General features: G+C 46.0%; 2 protein-coding genes and 3 non-coding genes across 7 annotated transcripts; all 5 read right to left on the reverse strand.

Annotated features, from left to right (window-relative positions):
- Positions 1 to 469: 469 nt before the first annotated feature.
- Positions 470 to 12,272, reverse strand: DDX39B (DExD-box helicase 39B). Of its 3 annotated transcripts, none has more exons than XM_005603694.4 (11): positions 11,156 to 12,272; positions 9,557 to 9,898; positions 8,627 to 8,754; positions 8,236 to 8,328; positions 5,786 to 5,969; positions 4,620 to 4,738; positions 2,473 to 2,604; positions 1,563 to 1,672; positions 1,318 to 1,462; positions 1,028 to 1,175; positions 470 to 690 (listed from the first exon to the last, which is right to left on the reverse strand). In XM_005603694.4, the coding sequence occupies exons 2-11, from the start codon at positions 9,765 to 9,767 to the stop codon at positions 674 to 676; spliced, it is 1,287 nt and encodes a 428-aa protein (XP_005603751.1). In that variant the 5' UTR covers positions 9,768 to 9,898; positions 11,156 to 12,272; the 3' UTR covers positions 470 to 673. The 3 variants fall into 3 exon arrangements, with proteins under 3 accessions (XP_005603751.1, XP_005603752.1, XP_070101405.1); XM_005603695.4 differs by having other exon boundaries at positions 10,984 to 11,162; XM_070245304.1 differs by having other exon boundaries at positions 11,068 to 11,161.
- Positions 5,658 to 5,734, reverse strand: LOC111769389 (small nucleolar RNA SNORD83). Its single transcript, XR_002802382.1, has one exon. It is a non-coding gene; the product is annotated as a small nucleolar RNA SNORD83 (small nucleolar RNA).
- Positions 8,488 to 8,557, reverse strand: LOC111769390 (small nucleolar RNA SNORD83). The gene has a single exon (XR_002802383.1). It is a non-coding gene; the product is annotated as a small nucleolar RNA SNORD83 (small nucleolar RNA).
- On the reverse strand, positions 10,322 to 10,399 carry LOC111769388 (small nucleolar RNA SNORD83). Its single transcript, XR_002802380.1, has one exon. It is a non-coding gene; the product is annotated as a small nucleolar RNA SNORD83 (small nucleolar RNA).
- A 517-nt stretch (positions 12,273 to 12,789) lies between the features above and the next one.
- On the reverse strand, positions 12,790 to 15,173 carry ATP6V1G2 (ATPase H+ transporting V1 subunit G2). Its single transcript, XM_005603714.4, has 3 exons — positions 15,039 to 15,173; positions 14,673 to 14,773; positions 12,790 to 14,166 (listed from the first exon to the last, which is right to left on the reverse strand). The coding sequence occupies exons 1-3, from the start codon at positions 15,118 to 15,120 to the stop codon at positions 13,993 to 13,995; spliced, it is 357 nt and encodes a 118-aa protein (XP_005603771.1). The 5' UTR covers positions 15,121 to 15,173; the 3' UTR covers positions 12,790 to 13,992.
- Positions 15,174 to 15,176: the final 3 nt, after the last annotated feature.

Below are 15,176 nucleotides of genomic sequence, written 5' to 3' on the forward strand. Positions count from 1 at the left end.
GGAGTTGCTGGAGCAGCAGCTGGAGCTGTCCCAGGCCTACTGGAAGGGTAACAAGGGGCCTGGGAAGCCCACGCCCTGGTGCTCAAGACCCAGAAGCGGAAGGAAGAGATGAGAAGACACAGAGAGAGCCTGAGAGGAGACGGCTAAGCTTTCCACCAGTTCCCACTTCACCTTCCAACAATGGAAATACTGCACACGAGCCCCCTGAGCTCCTCAATCAGAAACATCCCAGCCTCTCCCAGGCCACTCAGAAAAATGGAAGACACCTCTACAAAGGGTCAGAAATTGGAAAAAAGTGGAAAGCCATGGTCTCTGCAATCTCTTTAGTCACATCCCCTACTTTGACCCCCTGCCATTGACCTCTGCCCCACAGCAGTCCTTTCAGGAATATACACTGATCATACCATAAAATAACCTCACCCCAAATTCAATAAAGGGACGGAGCGTTTACAGACACCACAGACGCATATGTTTTTTAGTTTTGTTAAAAAAAGTTCTGACAAATCAGGAAATGGGAGTTTAGGAGTGGTGGTGATGCAAAAGAGGGAAGCCATGGGGTGGGGGTTGGGGGTTGTCAGGGGCAGGTGGCAGTAGTGTCTCCTTCACCCCCACACCTGGTGTCGTCTCCCGAAGAGGGATAGCTGTCACATTCCAGAATGGGTGGGTAAGTCCTCTACCGCGTCTGTTCAACTGAAGAGGAAACATGGCACAGTTAGAATAAGACATGGAAAAGAAAAAGCCAGGTTGGCAGAAACACACACACCCATACATGCAGATGTCTGTGCAGTGTGTGGGTTCAGAGGAGAGACTTAGGGGTGGAGGACAATAATGTGACAAGAGAAGAGACCCCTACTGAGGTCAATTAAACATCCCAACAGGGCATCAAGACCAGGAGGACATGAACTTATCAAGCACCCATTATGCAGCAGAGGCTTTGAGTATGTAATAGGATTTAAGATAAAACACACTAAAGCACAAAGGGAATCTAAAGAGTTGGGGAAGACAGTTTCACGAGATCAATACTCACTGTAGGAGGAGATGTCTATCTCATCAGGCAGCTCACTAATATTGACCTCAAAGCGATCCTGCACATCATTGAGTATCTTGGCATCATTCTCATCTGACACAAATGTGATGGCCAAGCCTTTGGTGCCAAAACGGCCTGCTCTGGCCACCTGGAAGACAGACAATAGAAATGGAAAACTCCAAATAGGGAAGATACCCAAAAGGAGGGATGAAGATGGAAGGTATGAAAAGATACAGAAAATAAGGGAGTGGGAGAGGACACTGGGATGTCCTTCTCGGTGTGGGGCTTACCCGATGCAGATAGGTGTCAGAATCCTCAGGCATGTCGTAGTTAAAGGCAATGTTCACCCGCTCGATGTCCATGCCTCGGCCGAATAGGTTGGTAGCCACAAGAATTCGTCGTTGAAAATCTTTAAACTGCTGATACCGAGAAAGCCTTCATGAGAAAGGAAATTAGAAAAATGTTGAGATTTCCTTTTCTCAAGGGCCTCTTTTCCTCCCGAAGACGCAAAACATCTTCCCCATCTCTGACTCACCTCTCCTCCTGGGGCATCCCTCGGTGGATGGCAATGGCTGGGAAGTTCTGCTCCACCAAGAGCTGGGCCAGGGCAATGCAACGCTGCACAGACTTCACAAAGATCACCACCTGTGTGTGTGCGCGCGTGGGGGTGTGTGTGTGTGTGAAGGGAGGATGTGGGTCCATGGGTGTGTGAGAGAGATTTTGTGCGAGAGAGTAGTTTTCAGTGATTACACTCTTCTAAAAGAATTCCTTAGTCCCTCTTAGTCCCCATCACACATTTTCCTCTTCTGTTCTAAATATAACTTAGCCTCTCTCTCTCTCGGCTCTGCTTTTTCCTCAGCAGACTTGTTACACAGAAGGTAAACAGAACAGTAGCCAAAATTACCAGACATGTTAGGGGACAAAGATGAGGCTACCTTATAAAAAAATGGTAAAAACTGGAACCAAGGTCTAGAAACACCATTACCAATATTCCTGTTTATCAAAATATCAAACACAACCACCTACCCTAATTCTAAAAAGTAGTTTTTAGTGCAAACAAACCACACAACATGTACAGTGGCAGAAGGCTTCTTCTCAGTGAGTGACAGAAGAAGAAACAAACAAATTTAGGAAACTATTAGGCCCAAGATATTTCGGGACTTCTACAAACTTATTTAAACTCTTCAACGGTTTTATGTATTTTTAGATTTACTCACTGAAGTTTTTATTTATTGAGTACCTGTCTGTATCAGCCATAAAACAAAAAAGCAGTTCCCACTTGCTCATGCTGAACCCCAAAAAAGATGTTTACATTCTCATTTAAGAGAAATTCTCCACCATTCTCTCAAATCACATGTGGTTTTCTCAACAAAAGGGTACTTAATATAGTTTTCTTGTACAGTTGGAGAAGTGCTCCTTCCCCTACTGGACCTTGAACAACTGACCTGGTTGAACTCAAGGACATCCAGAAGGTCAAAGAGCTTCCGGTTCTTCTCGTTGTCCTTCAGTTTCACGTAGTACTGCTGCAACCCATGCAGCGTCAGCTTCGTCTCATCATCCACGAAGATCTCCATTGGCTGGGGGGGAGGGGGGAGGAAGGGGGTGGGGAACGGGAGGAGGGCAGAGTGGGGGGGTTAAACCTTGGGGGGGTGGAGGAAGTTGATCTCCAATACACCCCATGGGGGGAGATGGGGAGAAGAGAGAAGATTGAAAACCCCATCCCACCCCCAAAAATATCCACATTCTAATGTGGTCTCTTCCACATTAGACTTAATTTCCTTCCAATCACTCGAGTTTTAAGATTGCCCAACTGAAAACAGTCATGGGAAGGTAACTTTGTAGGGAGGAAAAGGAGCAGTGAAACCTCCCAATGGCAATATGCCATCACCTCAGATGGAGGTGGCAGAGGAAAGAAAACAGTTGGGAGATGGTTCTCAAAGGGAGAACATGACCCAAACCCCTGGAAAATGATGACTCGAGGTCAGAATAACTCCATCAGAGCCAGTGATGGTAATATGGGAGAGAGGACAAAGACTGCTCCATTTGAGTACTCTCTCAACTAAGAGAAGCATATCCACGTTAAGAGGGTAGATGTCTTTAAGATCAAAATGCTGCAGTGGACATGGTCAAAATGTCATGAATGGAAAAGCAAAAATTACTCAAAATGAGTAACAACTTGCCCTCGGACCACTAGAGAATAGTTTTAGATGAGACCGGTCTCTGAAACCAACTATAGTGTTACAGGGATTGTATCAATAAGTGGTGCTAACAAATTCAGAGCAGCAGATATGCATTCATCTCTTTAAAAAAAAAAAAGCACAACCCTTGAAGGGGAGGAAGGTAGCATGAAAAAGAGAAATTGACACAAGACTCAACTCCAGAGCCCAATTCTCCTAGGACTCTTCACTAATTTGAGGCACATAATTAACACGAAGACCCAGGGTCCAAGATTTGAGGAAAGAATGTGTGTGTTATGGGAGAAACCCAGAAGCCCAACCCCAGAAGGCTAGCAAAGGCAGGCTTTCCAAAGAGAAGTTCCATGGCCGCCTTCAAATCTAATTCTAGCCCCAAATACAGCTACAGATAAAGAGTTATCATCCCATGGGAAGGAGCAGAGCAGGGAGGGAAAGCACACACTCCACTGCTTGTACAACAGGCCCCTCCTAGCCCCAAACTCTAACACCCACCTGGTTACATCCAAGTGGAGCTCATCACTTTACCTTTCCCATATCCCTCTCCTCTGAGTATTAAAAAAATGTTTAAAAAAAGAAAAAAAATCTACCACCCCATTCAGGACACCCCTCCCCCCAACACATATGGGGGGAAATGGGGAGCACAGCACGCCTTGGGTTCAGGAAAAAAACCAGGAACAGAAAAAGAGGCTGGTTTGGTCCTCAGCTTCCTGGGCAGGTTTCCCCGCGGCCTCCGCTGCCGCCATCCACCGCCGGGTGCCGTCTGCATTTCCCCCGCCGCGCCACGGTGCTTCTCTGCTGCCGGCTCACATCAACCGAGGTTCCGGATGGGTGCGAGGAGGTACGGGTGGGAAGGTGCAAGGGACTGGGGATTGAGGTGCCAAAGGCCCCCACCCCTGGACATGGGGAGGGAGCGGATTCATTTGTGCTGTTTGCTCTTCTTTTGGACATGCCCTGCCATCTGTCTGTCCCTCTCTTGCTCTCCTGCCACCGGGAGGTTGAGTTTTGGGGAGCAGAAGGCTCCAGTTGAATGCTCGATGCCACCTTGAGGGTGCGTGGCTGTAGGGGGTATGTAGGAGATGGGTAGTAGGGCAGAAAATCCTGCCCTCCCCCAAAATGGAGAAGAGGTTCAAAAATGCTGTGATTCAAAAAAAAAAGTCGAACACTACCCGCTCTCACGTTAACCCGACCAAGTCTTCCGGAGTTTCCCTGGCGCCCGCGCAGACCCTAACACTAGCTGTCTCTGCCTCTATGTGTCTCTTCAAGGAGTCATCACTCCCAGGTGGGCACATGCCCCCTTCTTGGCGCTTGAAGGACAAGGGAGTCTGGAGGAAGAGGGCGCGGAAGGGGAGGAGGCAGCGGGCGGGGAGTGGAGGGAGAGAAGGTAGAAGGGTATTTACGTCTTGCATGAACTTGCGGCAGACTGGACGGATCTCTTTGCTCAAGGTAGCACTGAACATCATGACCTGCTTCTCATGGGGGGTCATGCGAAAAATTTCCTGGACATCCCGACGCATGTCTACAAGGTAAAGGGAAAAAATTATAGGAGAAAAGAAGAATGTGTCATAAACAAGAACAAAAACCAGAGAGGCTTCAATGAGGTGAAGACTGCTGGAAATGGGTAAGCAAGAGTTATTTCAGAGAAAGATTTGCCTCAGATCTATTTTCTACAACCACCATGAAATCACATCTATAGTAGTAACACAATGGAAAGGGCAATTAATTTGGAATAAACATTTGGGATTAGATGCCAGTTCTGTGTATTTTAACCAGGCAAGAAATAAGATGACAAAACCTCAAAGCCCATAACTATGAAATATGGATAAGCCCACTGCAGACTCACAAGACCTTTGAAAAATGCTTTACGAGCCCATTCTCCCTACCCCTCTCCTCAAGCCCCAGCTGTCTACAAATATCTCACACCTACTATATTCCAGCTGTCAGAACCCATTCCATGCTTCCCCTAGATCACATTTTCCTATCCAGTCAGGAAAATATGACATCTCTACCTGCAGCCCTGCTTATTGCTCACCATCTAGAATAGCCAAAGATCATCTGGAATGACTTGGCCCTGGCTATATGCCCACCCTACTCTCTCATTTACCAAATTTGACTTTTTATAGAAAATTTTCCTTTCTTAACTCCACTTAGCACACTAGAATACCATGCCACACAAACCCCCCACAAACATTCTCCACAATAATCGCGGAACTTAAGTCTAGCCATCTATTCAGCTATAAATTCTGATGATATATGCTGTGCTGAGCACGCAAGAAGGGTAGACTGTCTCCTCCTTCAGCTTAATACCTCCCCTACAACACCCAGTATAGAAAGGAAAGGGTGGTAACATCTATCATAGAAAGGAGGAACAAGACATCCTTCTCACTGATCACCACGGCTGCTTAAAAAGCATAACAAAGACCGTCCAGGGAAGCCAGAGCCATCAGTCATGGGTGATAGATTAAGAGTCGTCCTGGCACTAAAGTGCTCCTCTATCAAATAAACATCATTTGGCTCCAAAGGGCAACTCCTAGATCACTAGCCCAGTCCCAGCACTGCCACTCACCGAGCTGTTCAAGCATCTTATCACATTCATCCAAGATAAAGTGTTTAATGTGTTTGAGGTTGAGGCTCTTATTTCGAGCCAGGGCTAGGATGCGGCCAGGGGTCCCCACAACAATATGTGGGCAGTTCTTCTTCAGCACCTCTTCATCCTTCTTGATAGACAGACCACCAAAAAACACTGCGACCTGCCAACCCAGGAAAAAAAGAGTGTGTCATAAGAAGGGAAAGATTCCAATCCCCCCACAGTTCCCATCCTTTCAGTTCGATCTAAAACAATTCTTAACATTTCAGAGCTAAAAGGAACATTAGAGGTCACCTAATCTAAAATTCTTACTATGCCCCTCAAACACTGATGTTAAGAAACAAAAGTGACTTGCTCAAAGTTACATGGCTAATCAGGCCAGTCAGGACTAGCATTTAGTTCTTCTGACTCAGTCTAACAATCCTCCTTCCCACAACTCTAAGGTCAGGCTTCACTCTAAGAATGAGGACAGGAAGAATCAGCAGAGTGTCAAGTACCACAAAAAGCTCATGGAACATCAAGTTTTCCTAACTGAACCCAGACTTTTAAACTCCTTTCCATAAACCTTAGGAAATTACTGATTCACGCTCAAAGTATTCCTTTGTGTTAAAACCATTAGGGAAACAGTTGTTGAGGATCTGGCCTATGTACAATAACAAACACCACCAGAAACTGCTTTCTAGTTTCAAGGCAGTAAAGATCAATCAAGGGATCAGACTGTCATGACCCCAATTCTATCATAAATCTAAAATCATTAATTGTGGGATAACCAGGTTTGCAACAAAACAGGAGGTAGACAGCATCGCCTATGAAGAATTCTTGCCAAAAATGTTTAACTTGAATCAGTTAAGCTTTTAAATATAAATTTCAGTTAACAGGAAACACTGGGAAGAACGAACAAGCTAAACATCACCGTAAGGGAGTAACCAGACAAATCCAGAGGTAGGACATTCTGTTGAACTGGTCCAGCCTTTTTAACAAGTCACCATAACACAATTTTCAGCAAAAGACAAGAATATGTGATGACAATCTGTGTCTGATCTTGTCAGCAAGAACATTCTCTTATGAGTGGCACAAAGGTGATGAGTTGGACCTTACAGAGGAGGAAGTGCAATCCTAGCTCGCTACTGAGCTCAACAATACATGTGCAACAATAGAAACTGTTTCCTGGTTTTCAACTTTCAGAATCAACTAGTCAACTCTACTCAGTGAAAAGACACAAAGTAAATGCTATTGAGGTTGACAATGTAAAAATACACGTATACGTAACATAGATACATACGTATATACATAGCATTCAGATCATATTTAAACAATTAAAATTAACATAACTTTCAAATAGCAGGAGAAAAAATGCATAAACAAACTAATCTTTCCTGAAAAGAAATCAAAAAGGCCTGTAACTTGATTGAGAAAACAGTGCCTAATACTTGGTTTCACAGATTCATCAGAACCAAAAAGGTTAAAAGTGATTACCTTCTGTGAAGCTGGATTAGAGATGAGAGACACTAATCTTTTCATTACAATCCCTTCCAGATTACTGAAGCATTTTTACCATGCACAAGTACTACTATTGTGACTTCAGTTTTTAAGAAATTATTTTCAGTTTAGGGCTATGACTCAAACATTCCTAGTTCCCTTAAAATATAAAACAATGATCAATAGAAGGAAAAACTATAACAATCTGAAAAAGAGTACTGTTCTTCACCCCATCCTAGCCAAGAGGATAGGAAGGTATATACATCACTGCCTCTTCAAACTCCAATTACCTGGGGATCGTGTGAGAATGTATATTCACACTAGTAAGTGTAGGGTGAGACCCATATAATCTGCATTTCCAACAGGCTCCCAAATGATGCTGAAACTACTGATCTGGGAACCACCCCATAAACATCGAGGTTAAAAAATGGAAAACAACTCAAGCCAACTCTATTGTGGCCCCAAAATATCTTTCAATTTTCTGCCATTTTAAAGAATCCTCAAAATTCACACACCAAACTAGAGCTATTTTAGGGCTTCCAGCATTCTCTTGCCACACCCCCCAAAATTTTCAAACTGTCAACCAAAGCACACTGAAAAGAAGTAGCAAGCACAAGGATGGTCTCGTGGTAAGACTCCTCCACAGCCCAATCATGCAGTTTCCTCCTTAAACAGGAATATTTACACAATGTGTTAGAAACCAAGGCAAACTAAAGCCTTTCCAAGATTAGAATATAGCAAGCATCTCCAAAGTTATAAAGCATATCCAAATGAGCCCTGGAATGTAAATCTCTTGTACACCAAAGGTTGCGGGAACTTACTGTTACATATAACTGAGATTCCTGTATAGGTATTTAACATCTGTGGGACGTGAAGACTGCTGATCTACAAGTCTCCGATGCCTCTGACTACCCACACCTTCACTCTCCCAGGTCTCTATGGTGGCTTACCTTGACATTGGGCATGTACTTAGAGAAGCGCTCATACTCCTTGCTGATCTGAAAAGCCAACTCCCGAGTGTGACACATCACCAGCACAGACACCTTGAGGGGCAAGTAGATGGAAACATACAGTATATCACTTCACTATCCCCTCTGGGGAAGTGGTTGTCGTAAAAGCACACCATAAACAGCAGACCACAAACGACTTTACTTCTGAGATCTAAGTCATTATCCCCATGATTATTACAGAATATTCCACATGGCTATCAGTCAAGGGTGACAGAGGTCATCTTAGTGACAAGCACTCACAGTTCTGAAGGGATCATGTAACTGTGACAAAAACACTCTTCTCGAAAATTCCTAACCAAAATGCTTTCCCCAGCACTCTCCCCACGTGTACCTGCCCGGTAACTGGTTCCAGCTGTTGCAGTGTGGCCAGCACAAACACTGCTGTCTTTCCCATGCCTGACTTGGCCTGGCATAGGACATCCATTCCCAGAATGGCCTGAGGGATACACTCATGCTGGACTAAAAGTAGAGAAAAAAAACATAAATTAGACTCCAGTCTCCAGTTAACTGCACAAGCCTTTTCACATCACACTCATTTCTCATGACTCAATTCTTAAGTGGTTCCTGTAAACTTCCAGACCCTTTCTACCTCTCTGCTCCCTCAAGCAAATTCATCCCAAAATCAGATCCTCCTAGTTCCTTCTAGCTTTAGCCTCTTCTAGCTCCAGGTGCGCCACTCCTGCTAACAAACTCTCTTGCACCTGCCAATAGCTCACCTTTGGTGCTCCTGGCTCTGTCTTCATTTTCCTTAATTTATAACAATCATGACACTGAATGCCTGCCACAGGCCATTTCTCCTACTTAGGCTGCTTTGCTTTGCGTCACATAACCCTGGAACCCTGGACAAAATAAAGCACTTGGTACCTGACCCAGAAGCCAGCCATGTTTAAACCAGCCATAAAAGTTTCCAGAAACCAGAGCTGGCCTGGCCCAATAGAGCGGTACTAAAGGTCCAACCAATCCCTCTATGGAAATTTAAAATTAGAAGTCAAAGTGACAAACACAAGTAGATAAGGAGAAAACCCAGTCAAAAGAATGAACAGTGGAACTCTACGGTGCTTTTGGATCACTAGCACTTTCATGCTATCATGAATGAAAAACCAACCTGTATAAACCTCTTCTACTGCTAAAATAGTTTTTGCTACTTCCTTATTTCCTATTCTATCCTAAACATATAACTTTATATCTGAGGAACCATAAACACATCTATTTCTCATTTCCTCAATCTAATGAGTACTCTACACCCAACAAAAAAATTTACCTTCTGAAGGATGCTCAAAGCCACAGTCAACAATGGCCCGGAGCAACTCTGGCTTGAGCAGGAAGTCACGAAAACCAGAGCTGTGGATGGAGACATAGGAGCCCTTGACATCCTTCTTGGCAGGGGCCTCAGCTCCATCTCCCCCAGCTGCTGTCTCCACCTCATCATCTTCATAGTCCAAGAGCTCATTGTCCACATCGTTCTCTGCCATAACTAGGCCGGCAGGGAGAGAAGGGGAGGGATCTCTGGATGGGTTGACGCAGAATAAGTGAAAGCAAGGGAGGAGAGTGGGGCTTGAGGAACAGTAGTGGAAAAGAAACACACAAGTCTCTGACAGAAGAGCTACGAAAAAAAAAAGATAAAAGACTTATCAGTCATGAGCAGAGCCTTCACCACCACTTTTCCATCCTCACACACTTCCCACTTCCCCTAACTATGAAACCTTTACCAGGAAAAAAAAAGTAACAAAGAAACAGGAAACGCAAAAGCAAAAGTGGTCCCAGGGGAGGTGGTTAGGATACAGGTTCTCAACATTAGGATAAGAGTACCAGAAACAATAAAATTGGGAGAGGAAGACCAGCTTACAAATTCCTGATCTATAAACTAACAATAGGGAGGAGAAAAAGAAAAGAGAACGAAAAGCAAATATGATTAATTACTTAAGGTAGTGGAAAATGAAGATAACGAAACGAACACAAGTCCTGAAAAGTCCTCGAAAACCTTGTGCTTTCCCTATAATCTCAAGGTGTCAACCCCTAATTCAGCAGCCATCAGTCAAGGGTGATAGATTAAGGTCATCATTGCGCAAAGCGCTCGTTTCTCCAAATGAAAACATCATATGGCTGCCATCACCTCCCACAGTTCTTCAGCCTCCCACTCCTCAGAAATCTCCTTCTGGTGCTTAAGAAATCCCCGGGTAATTAATCGCGCGGGGAGACGTGAGAAAAGGCTCGGTCAGAAAAGGGTATTCATCTCTCCATCATACAACGAGTAAGAAGGCAGGCAATAAACTGAGATAGAAGTATCCTCGCTCCGGCTTTACCAGAACCTTTGCCAGGTGGTCTCACATCACCGTTGCCTTACTCCTCATGAGACATCTTTCCCAAAAACACACAAACACCCCCGTCAACATTTGGAAAGCGCTCCAAATAAACGTAGGCAAGTCGCGGTGAGAAAGCTCCAACTAGGCCCAGAAGTAGGCTCCTCCAATTCCAACCGCGGGCCGAGAAAGAACCCAGAAATGAGAGATGAGTAGAGCCCCGCCCTCTGCAAATGCCCAAGACCAGAGAACGCCTAGCGCCACTTCTCATCGTCACTAGGGCCTCCGGTAAATGAGGGGCCCACCAAAGGAGCAGAGAGCAAAGGGAACACAATGGCGCCGGGGCCACCATCTTGGATTGGGTTCCCCACGGCTTCAGCTTCCCTACCTCCTCCAGGAGCTCTCTGCTCTCGAAAGGGGTACAAGCGATGGAAATAATGACCCAACTAGGCCCCAGTGACCAGACCATAACCTGTGGAAGGGGTATCAGGAGTCCATGCGACAGGATGGCCACAGAGAAACGCAGATGGAGGCGGATGGAACTGAAGGCCAAAGCTTACCTGAGCAAGAAGAGCGCGTATGGCGGCGGCAACAGCAACGAAAGTGGGAATCTGCCTTCACTTCCGGTTCCCGGCTTCGCTATACTCGCTCTCCCGCCTTCTAGGCCACTAGCGCGCAGGCGCAAGGGACAGGACTGAGGACCTTCTACGGTTCTATAGTTCCCGCGCGCTCCGGGGTTGCCTTTAGAAAATGCCTGTCTGAAATTTTTTTTTCAAAAGCCACTTCTAACTCCTCCGCTATTGCCAGTAACAAAAGGCATAGCATGCCCTCACACTGTCATCTTTTTCCTCTTGTCGTACTCTTCTCCACGCTCTTCACCTCTTCGTTTAGCGTCTTGCTGCGCAGGTCTTATCTCTGGCCCTCCCTCCGTGGACGCACGAGAAGCAAGGGCGGCGAGGGGGCTGCGAGTTCCCACGGGGTCCTTGGTCCGGTAGTCAAGGTGACCTGGGGGCGTCAGCCCTGGAGCTACGGAACCTCTGGCCCTAGCTGAGGAGAAGCAATGAGCCGTGCTAGGGGTCATGCCCCTACCCTGTCCCCTGCCGTGGGGACGGTGGGCGGCATTTGCCAAAATAACGTTAGCCGATGTGGCTGATGCCCCAGGGGCCCTCAGGCTAGTGGGCAGGGGCTTCGAGTCGGGCCGCTGTTCTGAATCCACTGAGTGGGGAACCAGGGTTTAAATTCTGCCCCAAGTGTTAAAGCTGAATGATAAGGCTTGTAGGTTATACAACATTCCATAAATATTGTTAATTCAACTAGAATGATCTTAGCCCTGCTCCCAACAGCTCCATTGTTCAGCCTGGATCTTTTTCCTGAATGAAACATTTGATACGCCCATCTTTGATTTACTACAGAAGTCATACATGATGTCCTGCTGCTCAACAAAGATGACAGCAAAGGTTTGGCCCTTTACCTGTTACCCACATTTAACCATTTAACACTAAGGAGTAGTTACCATTATTCCTATTCTATAGACAAGCACACAGAGAAATGAAATATGTCCAAAGTAATACAGTTAGTAAAGGTGACGGAGCCAGGATGTAAACACCTCGTATTCTCTATTGTATCCTGCCTCCCTACTTAAAGAGTCCGGTTAATAAATACGCTACGGATTACCTCATTGTTTAAAGTCCTTGGGGAAGCAGGCTTGTCTTCTGTGGCCAAGAAAAATAAGTGATCCAAGGATGATGTCATAGAAGGGTAGTTTTTCCAACCTCAAATACCAATTTATTCAACAATATATATCGACTGCCTGTCCTATGCCAAGTGCTATCCTAGGATCTGGGGACCCAGCAATGAAAAGCTCTGTCATCACATAATGTAACAGGGGAGACAATACATAAACATGTCAAGTAACGTCAAGTGCTATGAAGAAAAATACAGCAAAGGGGCAAAGAGCGCTTGTCCCTACATCCCAGCTTTTCTCTACAGTTGCCAACTATAGTCCTCAGTTTCCCAAATAAGGAACCACATATGTTTCCCATTTTAGAGAAATAATAACGTACTATTTGCTTTTGTTTCTCCGAGTTTCAAAGGACAGCCATTTTGGGTGTTTGGGGAATATGTAAACGAGGAACAAGAGAGTGACTGAAAATGAGAAATGATGAAGCAAAAGGAAGCTGCTTCCACACACCAATTGATTTGCCCACAGTTATTTTATTGACACTTTTTTATTGTTACAAAGGGAAAGTAAGGTGTTGAAGACGTAGAAAGGAAAGCCATGCATTCGAGGGGACACAGCATCACTTTAGATCTCAGGAAGCAGTGAGCATCTGATGGGTCTTTGGGGAAATAGGAAAAGGGGGAAATCCAATAAACAGAAAGACCACTTAAGAGAGAGGCTAAGAAATGCAACATCTTCCTGGAACCACAGTAGAGGGGTTAAATGAGGTCACTGTTTCATCTTTTCATGGATCATAAGGTCTCTGGGAAAAGAGAGATGGGAAGAACTAATTCTTCAGAGAATTACTAGTCACAGAATGAATGAGTAAAATTAGAGAGCCATGGACAGAAGTGAGGAAACAGCTGTGTTTAGGTTTTGGCAGGTGGGCAGGGAGTGGGAATAATATCACAGGGTTGCCATTTATTGAATCACAGCTACCACATGCCAGAAACGATGCTAGGCTCTTTATTTATTTATTTTTTTAAAGATTTTATTTTTCCTTTTTTCTCCCAAAGCCCCTCCCCCCCCCCAGGTACAAAGTTGTGTATTTTTAGTTGTGGGTCCTTCTAGTTGTGACATGTGGGATGCCGCCTCAGCATGGCCTGACAAGCGGTGCAATGTCCGCGCCCAGGCTTTGAACTAGTGAAACCCTGGGCCGCCGAAGCATAGTGCGCAAACTTAACCACTCAGCCACGGGGGCAGCCCCACGATGCTAGGCTCTTTAAAGAATGATTCCTAATCATTGCAACAACCCCTAGGTATTATTATTATTATTCCAGTCTTGTAGAGGAGGACACTGAGGCCACAGGTTAAGTAGCTTGTCCTGGTTGCACAGCCAGCAAGTGGCAGGGTCAGGAGAGGTACCCCAGCCTGCCAGGCTCTGAAGTCAGGCTGTTTTCCACATCCCTACTTCTTTCTCCATGCTACAAATTTCACAGAGTGGTTGGGTGAGGGGGACTTGAGAGTTTACAAGTTCCCAGTGAAGGTTAAAGAACAATAAGGAGATTCAGGTCTGAGCAAGATATTCATAAATTTCACAGGAGAATTATTGGATCCTACCTCCTAGAATTTGTAGGGAATGGAAAGGAGAGAAGGATGATGGTGCGAGGTGATTTTGACTTGGGGATTTCTTTAACGGAGGGAACCGGCAGGAGGAGTCAGGCCCTACGATGGGTCCTAGGCAGCAATCCGGTAGTTGGGGTGGACCTGGGCCCTCACGTCACAGACCATGCCAAGAAGCTGGGCCAGGACACGTTCACGGTTTCTCTGCTGTGAGCTCTGCATGCCTTGCACCTGGCGCCTTGTAGCCTGCTCCACCTCAGCCGACAGGTTCCCCTGGGAGCCCATGGCCTGGGGGTTGGGGAAGGGGTGGAAGAGAGAAAGGAAAAAGCAGAAACAGGGAAAGAAGGGTCCAGGCATGTGGAGGGAAAGATCCCGGAGCAAGGCTAGGAAAAAGGCCCTCTCCAAAACCACCCCCATCCCACAGAAATATCCAGACACCCAAGACAGCAACACAATCCCCTTTCCTCTAAAATCTGACATGAGACTTCATCCTAAAACAGACTGTACAATCCCCCCCACCTCACCACCCATAACCATAGAACTCTGCCCTCCACCCCAAACATCATCATATTCTACATAGACTGTGGCCCTTCCCCCCACAAGCTATACAAGTCCTTCAAAACTCCCAGACTCTCTGACATATCACAAAGCTTGACTCAGGTTGTGGTCCCCGCCAGGGTCCCCTTCAGCCCTTTACCACCTTGTTTTCTTGTAGAATCACCCTGGTACACACCTCATCAGATGCACTCACCAACTTGCACCTGGGGTCCCATGCCAACTCCCCCACAACTCACCGCCTGCTGCTTGCTCTGGAATTCCTGCTCTCGCTCTCTGCGGTACTGCTCCACTTCCATCTGTGCCTCCTCCTTTGCCTGCTTCAGACGCCGGGCCTTCCCTGGAAGCAGAAGAAAGGACAGGGGGTAGGGGTAGACTCCTCCACAAAATGTGATAGTAGGGGTCAGTCCTTTCCAGAAAGTTATTCTGCCTTCTCTCAGCCAACCAGGTGCTAGATTCCAACACCCACCCATGTCTTCCCTCCTAATCAGCCACTCCAGCCCCCAGTTCTCTCCCCACCAGCCTTGGGTTTTCATAAGGACTCAAATGTTTGCTGTCCCCCAATTTTCTTTCTAGACTCCTAAGGGAGAGAAAAGGAGACTCACTCTTTCTGGCATCTGCCACCTTCTCAGCCGCCCGCTTCTCAGCTTGCAGGAGCTGCTGGATACCCTGGGACTGACTGGCCATTTCTGTCGTTATGGCCGCTGCTATTTCGGATGCTACCAAGGTAGCAGATGGCTCCC

This window comes from Equus caballus, chromosome 20 (assembly GCF_041296265.1).
Source record: "Equus caballus isolate H_3958 breed thoroughbred chromosome 20, TB-T2T, whole genome shotgun sequence".
In the NCBI taxonomy this organism is placed as follows: Eukaryota; Metazoa; Chordata; class Mammalia; order Perissodactyla; family Equidae; genus Equus; species Equus caballus.